The sequence below is a fragment of the Perna viridis genome, chromosome 13 (genome assembly GCF_037379345.1).
Source record: "Perna viridis isolate PV_CMFRI_1.1 ecotype Kerala chromosome 13, ASM3737934v1, whole genome shotgun sequence".
NCBI lineage: Eukaryota > Metazoa > Mollusca > Bivalvia > Mytilida > Mytilidae > Perna > Perna viridis.
In genome coordinates this window covers 28,401,105-28,418,901 of record NC_142457.1, presented here as the reverse complement: position 1 = coordinate 28,418,901, position 17,797 = coordinate 28,401,105, and the positions used below count along the sequence as shown (strand labels likewise).

The 17,797-nt window shown below is 34.1% G+C and overlaps 2 protein-coding genes across 6 annotated transcripts; one reads left to right on the top strand and one right to left on the bottom strand.

Annotated features, from left to right (window-relative positions):
* The first annotated feature begins 507 nt into the window (after positions 1 to 507).
* Positions 508 to 5,857, top strand: LOC148600218 (uncharacterized). 3 transcript variants are annotated; one of them, XM_088558037.1, is made up of 6 exons: positions 508 to 703; positions 961 to 1,059; positions 1,913 to 2,287; positions 4,026 to 4,090; positions 4,411 to 4,498; positions 5,681 to 5,857. In XM_088558037.1, exons 1-6 carry the CDS (start codon positions 556 to 558, stop codon positions 5,809 to 5,811), a joined length of 906 nt encoding a protein of 301 aa, XP_088414163.1. In that variant the 5' UTR covers positions 508 to 555; the 3' UTR covers positions 5,812 to 5,857. The 3 variants fall into 3 exon arrangements, with proteins under 3 accessions (XP_088414163.1, XP_088414162.1, XP_088414161.1); XM_088558036.1 differs by having other exon boundaries at positions 1,913 to 2,362; XM_088558035.1 differs by having other exon boundaries at positions 1,913 to 2,377.
* A 1,572-nt stretch (positions 5,858 to 7,429) lies between these two features.
* LOC148600217 (uncharacterized) lies at positions 7,430 to 16,891 on the bottom strand. Of its 3 annotated transcripts, none has more exons than XR_015917846.1 (3): positions 16,571 to 16,891; positions 12,843 to 14,359; positions 7,430 to 8,446 (listed from the first exon to the last, which is right to left on the bottom strand). XR_015917846.1 is itself a non-coding variant. In XM_088558034.1 (3 exons), the coding sequence occupies exons 1-3, from the start codon at positions 16,868 to 16,870 to the stop codon at positions 8,436 to 8,438; spliced, it is 1,260 nt and encodes a 419-aa protein (XP_088414160.1). In that variant the 5' UTR covers positions 16,871 to 16,891; the 3' UTR covers positions 7,430 to 8,435. The 3 variants fall into 3 exon arrangements, 2 of the variants coding, with proteins under 2 accessions (XP_088414160.1, XP_088414159.1); XM_088558034.1 differs by having other exon boundaries at positions 13,411 to 14,359; XM_088558033.1 differs by having other exon boundaries at positions 7,430 to 14,359.
* Between the last annotated feature and the right edge of the window lie 906 nt (positions 16,892 to 17,797).

Below are 17,797 nucleotides of genomic sequence, written 5' to 3'. Positions count from 1 at the left end.
AAAAATCTAACATTATAACATAAAATGTTCCACTGAAAAGGTTGGTTTAATGAGTGCAAAACGAAAGTGAAAGTAGAGAAAATGGCTATTTATAGTTCAAAAATACTTTTCTGTCCGATCTTCGTGGACTCACGTACTTACTTTTTTTGCGGGAAATCATTTTTCCGCATGACGTCTTTGAAAATCTACATAAGTGAAAGTTTTATTGAATCAATTTATACTTTTAAAAAAAGAATACCTAAAAATGAGACAGGTGAAACCTAAAACGCTACCTAGAGGTTAGTTCAGATAATCATGACGATCGCTGGGACATTTTTTTTCTGACACATACAAGGAGGCGTCCGAGCAAAATGAAAATACGATTCCCAAGACGGCATCATTATTTGGACTACGAAGAGACACGAGTTCATATCACAATTCTTTTTCCACAAGCTCCCAGCAGCATTTTCAGATGTGGTGTGTGTAAATGGTAAAGTAGACAACGTCACAGTCATGTCATGACAACGTTATAGTCCAGAGGACGTCGTACCGCTGTCTGAAGACGTACTTCGAAAGATGAACGAAACAGAGAACCTCCCGTATTATGTCGTGGGCGATAAGTTTGCTTTCCATGATTCGAAAATAGCAGTTTCGGACAGAGAAATACAATTTTGGGAGAAACTTGATGACATGAGGCGTGATGCTTACAGTCCAATCCTCGAAGGTAACAATCTTAAATGTACAAGAAAAGTGTTTTCACGTGACAGGATATGTATATAACTGCTAACTATAATTACGCATCCCTAACAGTGAACCATAGTAGAGTTTAAGTAGTTAAAGTTTCATTTTATGTTACTGTCGTGTGTGTATGTGTGCGTGTGTGTGTGTGTGTGTGTATGTGAAAGAGAGAGAGAGAGAGAGAGAGACTCGGTAATTATTCTAATTTAATTCACTATATGTTTCATTTTATTTCTTTTAAAGATGATGGAATATGGGAACAAGAGGAAAGCCGCCATACAAATAAAAATGTCCCATCATGTTGTAAGGAAGATTTTCACTATCCAACACAGTTTTCATGGTGTAAGTTTTATAGGAAAAATTAAGAAGTTTCAATTATGAAATGTTATTACAAACACAATCTAGTATCGAATTCCAGTGTTTTTACTTTAATGCTCGCTTTAGTACGGGATTAGGCAGCCAAAAAGTTCATGTCGAACAGGCAAAGTTTACGTTTGATAAGATAGCGAACATATCTTGTTGTTGCTTTAGTTACAAACTAGTTCAGTATAGAAGTGAATGAAATGTACATTTCAGGGAGTACCTAACATCTATAAAGTTGGATTTGTTTGTTTACAATTTATGAAATTGTATTCAGCGTTTGACTTTGATAAAAGAAAAAAATATACAATTTAAAGAAATTTTAACCCCATGTTTCATGGGAATATTTTCAATGATCGTATAATGGTTTCATCAACAAACCTTTTGATCACCAAGATTACTTTGGGTTTGATATCAGAATGTCACTAATAAAACGTTTTGCTGATTTTTATTTCCCTTAGGTGTTGTGTACCTTTAGTAGATCACTGCCAAAAATCTACATTTTTTAAAAGGTTTTATAAATTCCAAATTTTCTATAATTGAACCACCAGGTAGAGTGTTTCCATTGATAGGTACAGGGAGTTTGAAAAAGGGAGTTATAAGCTATCATATTTAAATATTTGCCAACATTATGTACGAAATCATCAAAGGGGTCCATCCCCCGGACCCTCTGGATCGCTGCTTCATGGACGTCAAGTTTTGATACTAGTAATCGCCACAAACAAGAACATACTAGTAATCTAGATTTTGCAGGTGAAGAACATTTTTATTTTAAAATTTTACTTCTGTACTTTCGCAATTTATACAAAATCTAGAATTTTTTTGTTCATTTCAGTCAACATAAAATCTGCTAAGGAAGAAGAAGAGGAGAAGCGCCAAGTAGAAGCTTTTGTCGCTGATGTAATTACCACGGCTTTGGTTGAATACTTTGATGAAACCAGAAGTAAAAGCATAAAGAGTCATCAACATGGAGAAGAAATAGTAGACGCAGGTCTCGAAAAACATACCTTCAACAATAATTTAGTAGGAGAAACAAAAGGCAGAGGCAATGCTGATTTTCAAAGTTACCAATATAACAGTGTTAGTGAGTATAATATGATGGGTACTTTCACCAAGGAGTGCAACCAATCTACCAATTTAATTCCGAAAGAAATCAACAGCGCAGACGCCTGCTATTCGGGAGAAGAAAGTTTAAATGAAATTGGAAAAGGTAGAGATATTTTCGAAGGATGGATTTTCAATCGAAAAAATATCAGAGCTGATGGTTTGCGCTGGATTTACAGAGGTTTGATATATACATGTACATATAAATAGTGCAAATTTCGGTATGCTTTATTCGTGTTGCGAGAAGTACAAATGTAACCTCTCATCTGCAATATCATAATAATATATATCTAATAGATCTAGATCCTTAAAGGAGTTACTGTACTCAAAACCAAAAATACAGAAATAGAATGTCAAACCCAGTACACAGAAGTTTTATCATGTACAATACAAGAAATTAGGCCTCAAAGTTTTGTGGGTTTTGAATTTTGTGATACTGCAAATATCGGTTAAACGTCTATGATATACCTGGATTAGACGAGTATAATTACATGTACATGTAATAACTTCGCTGGCGAATATCCTTGAGAATGTTTGGTCTACAAGTATTGGCAACGTCCGCGTGGTTTCTAAATACAAAAATAACAATCATATAATTGAAGAGGTAGACCAAGGGTAAGGGACACAACTCTTACAAATCGTTGGAACGTTTGTGTAATGTATTTTTAAAACATCAATCTCATGTAAGCATCAAAGTAACTTGACTTGATTTCATTCTGTATCAAATGAACGCTTGATAGGTTTTGGTGAAAGTGAATGTGATACAGGTCTCACTATCCACTTCTAACGTTTCCATTACTTTACATGTTAAAAAAGTAATTTTCAAAGTCTCACTGTGAATTCCCAGGACAAATGACATCTTAAAGTTGCATACCGTTGCGAAGCTTGGAAAATAAGGCTTCCAAAATCATTATGCTAATGGTACGATGATAGTAGAAATTCTTCACAAAATTTACTTGAATAAATAATACTGAAAATCCACATTTTTACCTGTTCTGCTAACTGACAGCATGGAGGCAAAGTACTCACACATGTAAACAATATTCATACACTTTTGTAGTTAATTACATATATGATTTTAAAGTACACATTCTTAGCTTCATTTTGACTACTTTTAATCATTATACACACAAATAATGCACTTACAATGCATATGTCTAGGTTCAGTGTGTTTTTGGTACTACATAGGGGGCGGGGGGGTGGTGGCCATTTGACCCGGAAGTGGTTAGTGAGACCACAAGCATATCACTTATTTCAAGAGTTATGTCCCTTGCCCTAGGTCTACTTCCTTAAACAACAATTCATCGTGTGTGCATCCAGTCTCTTGGCTTTCAGACATCACCGTAGCTACCTATTGTAAATTGCGACGTAACGTGATAATGTGATTTCACTTTCGATTTAAGGAGGGCTTGACATTTCTAGTAAAGTGATGTTCTTTGGCTAGACACTGTAACTTACATTGGTCAAACGGTGACCACGTTTTACAGAGTAAGGATCAATAAAAACAACCAAATAAGTTATCAATCCGTCCGACACTCGCCCTCATTTCGACGTACGTGGAAAAATTTCAATTTTTGCCGTTCTTGAAAATATTACTGGACATGTATTATTGTATGTTTACATACATTGCATAAATCTATGTGTATCAAAATAATGCTTAAGTGTTATTCTATCACATTATAAAAAAATGATATGTCATGAAATCTGCCATACAATAAATATATCATGGTTAAAGCAAGATAATTGAATTATTGTGTCATCTTTAATTATTGAGAAAATCATGAAACTACACACACGAACATTTTATCCCAACGTAAAAATTTGCCTTTTTGTAATTTATGCAGGCATAGACAGCTTAATACACCCCATAGGCGATCAACAGCCTACATGGATTGCAAGAGCTATGAAGGTGAGTATCCGTGTTATAAATTGCTGGAATCACTATAGTTAGGTATGGCTTCTATATGGTCGTCCCTCAATCGGAACTACTCAGCCATTTCTGCTGCACTAAAAAAAAAAACTTTTTCTTTTTGTGTAACTAGAAAGGTTGAAGAGTTCCGATTGGGTCGTCCTTTTCAACTACTAATTAAAAACATAATAATGTGAAGTAATTACTGTCTTTCTTACTGCTGGTTCGATCCTAAAGTAGTATGCGTTATAATTAAAAACATATAGAATTTTTTATGAATTGACAAAAATAATTTACATGACTTGTGTGTTGTTTGCCAGGATCAGATGGAACAGAAAAAAGACATAAAGGAGATAGCAAAGTTGGAGAAAGAAATTTCTCAGAAGAACAAGTTTATAAAGGAATACGGTATGCATCCCATAGGCTGCTGTTTCTATCATCTATCAAAAGGAATACATGTATAATAGTAAAATGTTATTGGCAGAAAAAAAGTGCCGGTAGTGTGATCTATATTTAGCCAGGCATATACATGTATTATTAATATACTGTTTTAAGTTGTTGGACGATATGCACTTTGTATCCTGTGACTGGATGATGCATAAACTTAACGAGATATGGCTGAGTTTCCCTACTCCACATGGGCGGATCCATGATTTTAGATTGGGGACGCACAGTTAAATTTTTTTTAAGGTTAAATTCTTGAAATATCCCTCTGGAGAGGGTGAAATGTAGATATCTTTTGTGGTGAAATTAGCGCGAAATTAAAGTTTCAACCTAAAACCGCTTAAATCTACCCCTGACAACCCATGCTTTGAAAATTTTAGGGGGAGGCGCTCACCCGCCACGCACCCTTACCCCCCGCCTGAATCCGCCCCTGCTCCAAGTACCGAATATGGCCATTGAGCAAATTCTCTCTATTTATTTCGATGCTGGCTGGGCTGTTTTTCTAGCCTCCGTCTACCTTTCAAATCTAGTTTCTTTTCCCTTTTTCGATGGTACACCTCAAGGTTTTTAGTCCCCTTTCTTCCCCCCTCTTTTGTCTAGCCGAAGTACAATGCGTAGGATTGTATCAGAATGCACCCGCAGAACATGACAAATCCATTGCCATCGATATTCGTCTATCATACTAGTACTAATTTTTCAAGACTATGCACCAAGGAAACACGGGCCCTTGGGACTAGGATTTTTTTTATCACAAAAAATATTATTAAATATTTGAATATGGAAACAAATTGATTTAATAATATTTTTGTGATAACAAAAAAAAAAATCCTGGTCCGAAGGGTCTCTGCCTAAAAAACAATGTAAATATATTCATAAAACAAACTGAAACTTCGTCATAACATTTTGACAGTTGTTTCATCTAACAACGGGTGATTGTGAAATTAAATGCGTTGTACATGTATCATCTTGTAATAAATGAAATTAAAAGGGTTGTCTCAACTCACAATAGATGAAATTTTAAGGGTTGATTAGATGAAATCAAAAGGGTTGCCTCAACTCAAAATAGATGAAATTAGATGTCCAATGAAAATTTCGTGAATTTTCATTATTTTTCTTGCGATGACTCAAATTTTATTTCTTTTTCAGAAAAGAAAATGGGTATAAAGATACAAATTAATAATCAGAAGAAATCGAAGTATTCAAGATTTGTCGGCTATTTGTTTTATTGCTTCCTTCCGGATCAACAAAAAAGAATCAAATTGTCGAAAACTAAGTGAATCTTATATTATTTTGATCTATAAAATTGTCGTGAAGTTTCGAAAATATATTATGTACTTCCACCCATGTTGTGACTGGATATATCTGGAATTTACCTGTTTCTCGATACTTGGGTTTCGGCAATGTCATGCAACCCCTAATAAATGACAAAGACAATCATTTGAAGAAAATATCTAAAAGAAAACCACAAAAAAAACCAACAACAAAAATGGGCAAAAAACGCCGCTAATGGGATTACGACCAGTTTTTGCCCCCTGAAAAGCTCTACGACAAAGAATAAGAGAAAAATGACGAAATATGACATGCATAGTTATGCCCCATGTGAGCACTATACCTGCCGAAAATTGGAAAAAAATTGTTAGAAATAACAAAAGTTGTCATAAATCACCATTTTAGATGGGTATGATACGCCCATCGTTTTCCATAGTGAGCATCATATCTGCCAAAAAAAATTTGTATTTAAAGATGACGAAAAATTAAAAAATCATTATTTTTATGTGTGCCCGCGCCTACTTTTCCTCTTATGAGTATAACTTCTGCCTAGAACTGTTCAAAAATCAATAAAACAGTAATAAAGTATCGTCAGATGTAGGTGTGACATGCCCACTTTATCGCTTTTGAGCTCCAACTTTACCAAAAACTCGTAAAAAAATACGAAAAAAAGATAAAAAAAATCATCATTTACAGGTGTGTCACGCCCAACTTTGCCCCTTGTGAGCACTGTATCTGCCAAAAGCTGGTCATAAAGGACGACCAACTGTCGAAAATCACCTCCATTTTTGCCCTTGTGAGCATCGTATCTACCATTATGTCTTACCAAAGTTACCGAGAATTTGTATGAGAGTTTTTGGAAACCGGTGTAGCCCAATTTTGTACACATTCAACACCAACACAATTTAAAATAAGTCTACTTTGTAAAAAACTATTTAAAACAGAATTTCACAGATTTCAAAAGGAACAGATTGACAATGATAAAAAGCGGATCAACAATGAACTTTTCCTATCAATTCTAATGACAAAACCCATTTTCCCCCTTTAAGCCCCTTATTTTTAAAAAGGGTCGGGCAAAAACCTCAAAAATCTATAAGGCCCTCACCCAAGTCCCCATGACAATATATTAAAATTTAAAAAAAAACATCAGATAAGACTCCCTCAAGTTATCGTTAATAAAGTAAAGTTAACGAACGTACGCCAACAATGACGACACCGATTACAGGGTAATACATGTACCATTATGATGAGTTTTCCAAAGTTAACACAAAGTCCCAAGCCAAAATGAACCGTTACCATAGGCATTGGTGACCCGGTTCTTGTTTGACTTTTTTAAGTTTTAACTGGTCCCTGTTTTACCCTTCCCTTACTTTCCATAATGTTTATAGGAAGAATGCAGGGCCAGATACAGACACTATGAAAGGGTGGCAGCTGAGGTTCCTCAGAAAAAGAGGGGGGTGCTAGGACATTGTTTGCCATTTTTTGTCAATTTTGCACATGAAAATAACAGTCTCCAATAAAAAGGGGGTGTCAACCCCCTGCATCCCCTTCTTGATACGCGCTACAGGAACAATACTGTTCTTCAGTGCACACGAACACAATTACACTAAAACACTTATACTAGAACATATTTTATTGCAATAACAAGAAAATCAGTTCAAATTTAATGTCTAGTAAATTAAAAAATAAACAAAACATCTAAGTACATAACCAGTTGTTGTTGTACACATCTCTCAGAGATTCAGATTGAGTTTAGTGCCAAGGCAGAGCAGAAATTTCAGGGAAGGGTTGGTGGCTGGGTGAAGCCAGGCAAGAACATCTGTTAAGGTGTGAAAAGCCATGGTTTCATGCAAACAAAGGATTTTTCCCAACTTTAGGGGCTTGTGCCTGGCATGCCTTTCCTTGAATCAATGTAAATGATGATGTTGGACATATCATGTATATAACATGACAATAAATACATTGGCACTTGTATCTTATTATAATATTAACATAATAATCTTTAAAATAAATCTTAAGAATGATTATAATAGAACTAAATTCATCAGAGTCTGAGCAATCATCAAAGAAAATGATCGCTTTAAAGGTGAATAGGGCTGTAACTCCAGAATGGTGAAGTGAATACCCACCATGGTCCAAAATATTGTGTTGAACTGCAAAATGATTTTGATGAACAATTCATAAATAATAATTAGTTAACAAAGATATTAGGAATATCAACATACAGATACCCTTACCCAATATATTATACCCCTGCATTTAAGGAGGTGGACCTAGGGTAAGGGACATAACTCATGGAATCAGTGATATGTTTGTATTATATTCAATTTCACCAAAGCCTCTCAAGCTTTCATTGGAAGCAGAATAAAATGAATCCAAGTTAATTAGAAGCTTACATAAGATTGATGTAAAATGCTGAATACAAACATTCCAATGATTTTTAAGAGTTGTATCCCTTACCCTAGGTCTATCTCCTTAAGTCAAAGCCATGTATCATACAATTTCTTGTATTTTACCCACACAGTCTACATATAGTTTCGCTTTTTACCCATTGACCTCAAAGACCCTCCTCAATGGAAACACAAGTCATCTGATCGCAATTCTGTTTCCTGACTGGCCACATACTGATAGCTTAGTGGCATTCTAAAAAAAAAAAACAGTATTGAAAATTGACATTGTGTGCCATGTGTTGTTTCCGAAATGAGATGTAGAAATTATAAGTAAAAAGAACAAATTTAACTGCATTGGCTATCTATTTTAAAGATAGTACTCGTTTAAATTTATACACAATACTAAATTTTGGGTCAAGTTTACATTTTTGTAATTATCATAGGTGTCAGTTTTTCACCAAATTTGGTATATAAGCCCATAATATGGCTCAATAGAAAAAAAATGATATTTATTTCCTTGGCATATATTCCGTTGCTATGGAAACCGTTGACCCAGATTTTTTCACTGAAACTCACTTGTTTCAAGCAATAACAAAATTAAAGAATACTTCACATTTTAAGATGCTTGTGAAATCCATTAAAAGCAGCAAACAGAAAAACAAATAAAAATTGTAACAAAAAACAGATTATGTATGCTACATCATGCCAGGAATACCCCCACTCAATAATTTTAGTCAAAGCTGGGAAAAGGAGACACTGTACAAGTCATCATGCAAAAGCAATATACCAAATATTTTAGCAATTTCCATTATGTACATGCAACATATTAAAAATTATTTAGTCGATGGGTAAACAGGAAGTAAATAAGCAAGGAAGCATGGTACAAGTCATAATGCCCAAGCAATACTGTGAAAGTATTATTATTCGTGGGGTACTAATTTCATGGTTTACGTGGGTAAACTAAACCACGAACTTTGGTTTCCAACAAAAAGAAGATTTTCATTGATGTGTATCCTGAAAACCTCAAAACCACAAATTCAAGAATCCATGACCTTGTGTTTCTTCCGTAATCCACAAATAAAAGTACTTTCACAGTACCAAATATCTAAGCATGCTGAGAAATCTGTTACAAAAATTTCCATTATGAACAACCTTAAAAATTATTAAAGGACACACTAAAGATGATTGCAATATAGCCCCACACATAAGTCCCCATTAGCATATTTTTTCTGAAGAAAAATCCCGTAGGCATATTATTTCTGAACAAAGACCCCCATAACCATATTAATTCTGAACAAAAATCCGCCCATGGGCAAATTATTTCTGAACAAAAATCCCCCATGGGCATATTATTTATGAACAAAAATCTCCTGTGAGTATATTATTTCTGAACAAAAATCTCCCATGAGCATATTACAAAAATGTATTTCTGAACAAAAATCCCCCATGGGCATATTATTTATGAACAAAAATCTCCTGTGAGTATATTATTTCTGCACAAATATCTCCCTTGAGCATATTATTTCGGAACAAAAATCTCCCATGAGCATATTATTTCTGAACAAAAATCCCCCATGGGCATATTATTCCTGAACGAAAATCCCCCCATGGGCATATTATTTCTGAACAAAAATTCCCCATGGGTATATCATTTCTGAACGAAAATCCTACTTGGGCATATTATTTCTGAACGAAAATCCCCCCATAGGCAAATTATTTTTGAATGAAAATCCCCCCATGGGCATATTATTTCTGAACAAAAATCCCCCCATGGGCATATTATTTCTGAACGAAATTCCCCCCTTGGGCAAATTATTTCTGAACGAAAAACCCCCCGTGGGCATATCAGAAATACACAAAACAATTTTATGTTTAAGATTGCTAACCTTACTATTTAAGTATTGTGCAGAGTGTGACGGCAAAAACAATCTGAATAGAACTGATTACATAAACAAAAATGAAATCTGTGTGAAAATGACAAGATACATCAATGGTACATGTATTTAATAGTGAACAAAAGTATTCTGAGTAACACAAAAGACAATTATTACAAGTTTTGCTACATTCTCTACTCCCAACAATAATAATTCTCAAAAACAATTATGATATGAAACAGGTTACACAAAATTAAAAGTTTAGTATGTATTTTTGTACAAAATTTTCAATATTTAATTGAACTAACATGTAAATAGGACTTAGCAACTAACTTTCCTAGCAGTTTGTTCATAGAAATTTATTCACTGGTAGATGCTATTTTTTTAGATGCTATCATTTTGTTCTATACCTTTCAAATCAATGGATGAATTATACAATTGTGACCTGAATCCATGGGACAGTGAACAGTCCTTCATTACTGTAGGAAGAACTAAATCCAAAAGTAAGTTGTATACAGGAAGTACTCAAAACCAAAACTTATAGTACAGTTAAAAATTCAAATATTAGTATACAGTCTGAGTGTACTAAAAAATCTACATACAGTACAGAAAGTGGTAATGATACCATGACTGATCACCAACACAGTGGTACACCACTCTCAGAGTGGTAGTCAATTACATTATTATTTCATAAAATGTCTAAAATCCTTTTTGGCAGTTGTTGGGCATAATTTACCATTCAAATAAAATGGGAATATCTCTTTTAATTAAAAAATTGAGGGTTAACACTCACAGAGTGGTGTATCACTATGTAAGTGATCAGTCATGGAATGTCTCTTTCTGTACTGAACAAATGTTAAAATTAGGTCACAAAACTAGGAGAAGTTAAATTGTCAATTAATTGTTCATTGTAGGCGTTAAACCCCAACAATCAATCAATCAATTGTTCATTGTAGGCGTTAAACCCCAACAATCAATCAATCAATTGTTCATTGTAGGCGTTCAACCCCAACAATCAATCAATCAATTGTTCATTGTAGGCGTTAAACCCCAACAATCAATCAATCAATTGTTCATTGTAGGCGTTAAACCTCAACAATCAATCAATTGTTCATTGTAGGCGTTACCCCAACAATCAATCAATTGTTCATTGTAGGCGTTAAACCCCAACAATCAATCAACAATTGTTCATTGTAGGCGTTAAACCCCAACAATCAATCAATCAATTGTTCATTGCCTGGCATTTGATGGATGACTATCTCACTGGCAATCATACCATATTTCCTATTTTCATATTATATACATGTAACCATAGCAGAGTTTAGAACTTGGTAGTAAATATTAGAACTTTGTAAAATAAATACATGGTACATTTTATTTCATTTGAAAAATATACATGAACCAATGTTTAACAAGTTATGACTGATGTAGTGAAGATAATAATGACTTTGTTGTGTGGGGTTAATATCCCTGACTGTTCTTGTAAACTCTCAAGTGGAAGTTTTGTCTGTTATAACTTTAAATTTCAAAGAGGTGTTACTTAATAGAAAACATTGAACTCCACCACCTATAAAAACTACAGCTACATTGTACATACATATACATGTATGTATCACAGTAAGATGAATAGACTATATGGCTAAAACAAACAGAAAAAATGAATTGCAGTAAGCCTCTGTTATAAGATATCCCCTTCTGTAAAAGGAAAGTGGTCTTATACTGGAGGCGGTCTTATATGATAGAACTGATACACGTGAATTGATTTTGTGAATTGAAATTCAATTTATAGTTGAGCAACATGAAGAAATCAATAAGCTTTGTTAACTAGAGAAAACAACTTATAACAAGAATAGGTATGGTATATATTTTAAAGAGATTGATGATTGATTGATTGATTGTTGGGGTTTAAAGCCCGAGCAGCAATATTTCAGCTATATTCAGGCGATTATTTTAAAGAGACAACAACCCCACCAGGACGAAAATGTCAGCTGAAGGCTATTCATTGGTCTTCAATGAATGACGAGGAAACCCTCATACCACATGGCAGGCTGCAGCTGGCCCAAAAACATTGCTTGTATACATGTAATTCCACCTTTAAAGGACTGCAATAATTTTTAGTCCAGGATGAAATATCCTTAGTTATGTGGTGTGTACTCAAAGAACCATATAGCAAATTATATTCAAGTGCACGCCATGTCAATATCATTGCCATTGAGGTTACCTCACCAAGATATTTTGTTTTTGTTTTAAGTAGCTGTCTTTGTAAGAATCATGCAAAATCTGAAAAATGTGATACACCCCAAAAAAGGCTACATATTTTTATTTTTGTTATTAAGTAGTTTTATGGGTCTATACTATGAAATGTTTAATTATTCATTCAAATCTGTCTGCTCTTAGGAGATAATCAACATTGAAAATCCAGTAGATTCTATTGTATTTGAGCTTCATTTACAGAGTTATCTCCCTTAATTTTGAAATCTACAGTGCATTCTATACCATTTTTATTTCCTAAGAGCATGGGTTATATGAAAAACCACATGTTAATTTCTGTTTACTGTGACATTTCAAACAAAATATCAAAAATAAAAATATGTAGGCTTTTTACCCATAAATCACATTTTGCATGATCCTCAGCTGGAGTGCTACTTAACTTCTGTAGTAGTATATTCATGAGATAACTATTTAGAGATTGTGAATATGATATAAATTATTCAGGCACATGCCATTAACCTCTTTTTCTCATTACAAGCATTAAAAAACTTTTGTAACTTATACCTATCTGTAAATCCTTTTTCATCAAATTGTATTTACTACCATAATAGAGGCTGAAAAAATTAGATGCATAATGAATTGAACTTTCTAAGAAAAGTTAATCTTCAGGGGATACCTTGAACATCTTCTCTGAAATTCAATTGGCTCATTTAAATTTCTTGAAATTTTATTCAGTGTTTTTACTTTGATAAAAGAAGCAAAATATACAAAGTTCAAGATATTCTAACCCCATGTTTCATGGGAATAATTTCAATGATCATATAACAACTTCATCAACAAAACTTTTGATCACTAGGACGCTTTAAGTTTGATAATAAAATGTCACAAAATAAAACATTTTGCTGATTTTTACAGAGTTATTCCCCTTAGGTGTTGTGTAACCTCCTTAAATATAAAATCGATAAAAATAAAGGATACCAATAAACATGTATTGTAATAAATATAACAGATTACATAACAACTTAAAGATAAAAATGTCATAAATCTGTTTCATATTTACATGACAAATCCATTACATCAGTACACACAAAAGATTCCTGAGGTTTACATGTATTGTCTATGGGAGAATTACCTGTATCATCACATACACTTGCTATCTCTAATTTTACTGTGTGTAATGGGGCTGATATACTGTCAGTTTCTGTCTTTACTGATATTGACTGGTACATGTACATGTTACTCTCTTCTTCCACTGGTTCTGTCTTTACTGGGTGTGACAGCACTGATATACTGTCAGTTTCTGTCTTTACTGATATTGACGACTGGTACATGTACATGTTACTCTCTTCTTCCACTGGTTCTGTCTTTACTGGGTGTGACAGCACTGATATACTGTCAGTTTCTGTCTTTACTGGCACTGACTGGTACATGTACATATTACTCTCTTCTTCCACTGGTTCTTTCTTTACTGGGTGTAATGGGACTGATATACTGTCAGCTTTTGTCTTTAGTGGCACTGACTGGTACCTGTACATATTACTTTCTTCTTCAACTGGTTCTTTCTTTACTGGTAATGACAGCATTGATATACTATCAGTTTCTGACTTAACTTTAATTGACTGATGCACATTACTTTCTACCTCCACTGATTCTTTCATTACTGGGTGTGACAGTGCTGATATACTGCTAGAGTCTGATTTTACGGGTATCCACTGGTGAGAATTACTTTCTACCTCTCCTGGTTCTGCATTTGACTGGAAGAGCAGAAGTAGACTTTCTGCTGCTAACTGTTCACTAGTATCTGTCTGAGTTTCTGAGGATGACTGTGTACCAGTAATCTGTGATTTCCCTGAAGCCTTGTGATGGCTACTTTCAGTTTGTACTTTCGTTGATGTTTTTATCTGTCTCTTTCCTGGCCATGGCAGTGTTTTACAATACTGGTGATCTTTAAGGTGCTCTGGAGTGTCAGTTGCTACATTTAACACAATGGATAACTGGTTTTCTGTCAAGTTGGTTTCATCTAAATTACCAGTGTTGTTCAGTGCATCATATCCATGATCTCTATGTAAAAATAAGTCATCCTGAAAAAGATAGGAATTAATGTGTTTTTGAATTATAATTGTGATCACCTTAAGTCACAGCTCTTGAAGAATATGACATTTAAGGCTGTCTAAAAGGAGGTAAGGGTAAGGGACATACATGTACATGTAGCTCTTGAAATCAGTGATATGTTTGTATTATATTCAATTTAACCAAAGCCTTTCAAGCATTTCTTTGAAACAGAACGAAATCAGTCCAAGTTACTTTGATGCTACATGAGATTGATGTAAAATGGTGTATACAAACGTTCCAATGATTTGTAAGAGTTGTATCCCTTACCCTAGGTCTACCTCCTTAAGGACCATTTAATGTATTACAAGAACTGTTTGAAATATGTTCATTTTGTATTCTTGGTTTTGATTATTTTACTAGTTACAACATGTTTGTGAAAGCTTAGTCTACACATATAACCAACTTTTGTGGGAATTGACATGGTTCAGTGTACCAGTACCAAAAATGATCAGAAATACATGTAGTTCTGGGGTAGAAGTATCATATATTGTTTCAACAATCTGACAGACTAAATATATCTGAAATCTTTCCAAAGCGGACTTTTGATAAAATGCTCTTGCCTAGAACTGTCAGATAATATTTTTTTGGCATTGTTTCACAAAGCTTGTACATGTACATGTAGGTACATTTTGTATGTTAGACTTACATGCACATAAGTCCCTTGGTTTGTTAAGGATATACATGTACATGTACACAATGTATATACAAAAACTGCAAGTATTATGAGTGCTTTGTGAAACCAATGAGTGCAATTGTATGCATTGTTTTATGATGTATGGTAAATGTACACGTACTCTACTGTCAATGCCAATTTTAATTTCTCCATTCTCTACAACAAAAAGTTGACAAATCAGAGTGTTCTTTAATTTTTCAAAATTTTAGGTTTACATGGGAAAACTCTAAATGAAGATTAACTTTCCAACAATTGAAGTTTACTTTCCACACTTAACACATTCTTTAAAGCTTTCTACTTGCCAAAGGGAAAGTTGGGCATACATGTAATAATCAAGTTTCCTACACCAAAACTGCACTTGCCCTGGGTGATGGGAAAGTGGAATCCTAGAACACTGTTAAATATCTTTTCATCATGATTATCTTTCCTCTTTCACCTTTCAAATTTCTCTACAAAAATGTGTATGTTAATGGATTCATGTCATTTCTCCAAAAAAAAAAACAAAAAACAATTTGACAACAGTTCTATATTTCTTTATAATCCCTAAATACATATGTACTTATCATTCATAACCTTGTGTTATTGGCCAATTAATATAGCTGGGGTCCAAATACATTAGTAATAACACTTTTATGTCCACAACTCTTAGTCTTTGAAAGGTAGCAGGTTGATCCGTCCCCAGGTGTTTCCCAACCCAAGTTGATTCGTACCCTCTTATATTGTATGAATTGATGTTTATAAAATATAGTGTCATATACTGAAACTTGTTATTTACAGGCAATTTTATTTAGGACAGCAGTAATTACACTTTCAAGGTAGGTATCTGAATTCTTAACTAAGAAATGAAAAAAAAATATCTTGGACTCCTTGCACAATGCTGGAACCAACTTGTAGAAGTGTAACTTCTGACTACCAGCTTCTTATTGAAAATCTTGATTAAAAACAAGTAAATGGAAAACAATAACATTATGATAAAAAACTTAAATTGACTAATTACTTGTCATTTTGTAACTACTCGAAACTGTTCTCAATCAAGTCTTATATTAGTAATATTTTATGAACTTGTAATCAATTCATTTACGTGTACATTGTATATTGTAAAATTTAAGAAAATACATTTAGAAAAGGATAAGATAACTTATTTTCAAAAATTTATGTTTGATTCGTACGAGTTTATTATGCATAATGCATCAAAGTTATGATCGGGGAGGGATCAACTTTAAAAAAGGGACAGATCCACAGGGGACGGATCGAAATGAAATCCCATTGAAATTTCTTTTGCATGTACATGTATCTAAGCGCTGTACATATATGTACAATACTTTATATTTACTCTAATTGAGTACCTTTCATATACTATGAAAAAAGATCAGAATTGTTCTCATTAAGAACCGCTGTTCTAGATCTCCAGGGCCAAGGTAAAAATGGACAATCAGGGAAAAGGGAAACAGGAAGGATCCTGGTGCTGTTTATTTATTTATCAACATCAACACTATAATTGAAATACCTCCTTATCATTCTCGTTTTGATGCGTTTTTCTTTTCCATTTACGTCGTTTTTCTCGATCAATGAATAAAGTTGGAGCGTAATTTACATCCCGCGGATCATCGCTGTGCCAGCCAAACACAAAATGTTCAGAGCAGATGGCTGTATATGGAGTTGGTTCCCAATCCTTTCGATTTACCGCTTTGATCCAGGCCTGTAGTTTCCTTTTGTTAGCAGGGAAGCGAAAGAAACTGATATTATTGGCTTTTGACTCAGCCGTAGCACGATTTCGACAATTATAAACACAACAAGCCTTCACCATTTTGAATGTTTTTGTTTACTGGCGTTTCCATCCGGAAGTTTAACCTGCGCATGCAATTTAACCATAAAAGTTTAAAAGGGCGCGAAAATACAACTTATCGTTTGCGTGATAGTCACTGACCCAATAACTTTATGAACATTGTATGGTGTCGCAAATTTTATTATCAAACGAATTGATGTATTCACAGGGGATTATTGAAACCTTTAACAGGAAATATACAGTGTCTCCTCCTTCATCCGGGCTTTGGGGACGCGGCAGTTTACCCTGGCCAGGGACCTGAAATTTAATTACAGGTCTATGTCCTGGCGGAATTTAAAATCGTTTAAGAAGTCATTTTAAAATCAAATTAAACTTTAAGAAAAAATGGATGGTACATTCTTAACGATCAAAGGACTGGAATTGCTAACGTTGTAAAAAATGTAGAATTATGGTGTATCTATACTTGACTTTTTATGAGCAGCTCGGCGGGTGTTTCTTGATCGGCAGAGGAGGCTTACCCTTTCGGTGCACCTGGTCCATGTTCCCAGTTTTTAGTGGAGTCCGAATTGGTCATTTACTTTTGTTACTTTGTATTATTTTAGTTACTTTATGTTTTTGTTGTGTTTGTCTGTTTTCCATGTCTGCACAGTATTTGTCCCTGGATTACATTCTTTTGATTTCCGCTAAAATCTTGGATCAAACTGAAATTTAACCTCAATTAACAAATTTAATAAATTGTTCTATAGAAAGTATACTTTTTCTGGACAGACTTAAACAAGCTCACGTACAACCATTCTACAAGAAAATATATACAACCCTTTGGAAAAATCTAATTACAGGCCTGTCAGTGTATTATCTATTTTTTTCAGTTAATGAAAACGGTTTTAGAAACTCAATTTTCGTAGTAGGGCCATGGGTTTCAAACTACACCACTGAGACTTCTGGAAG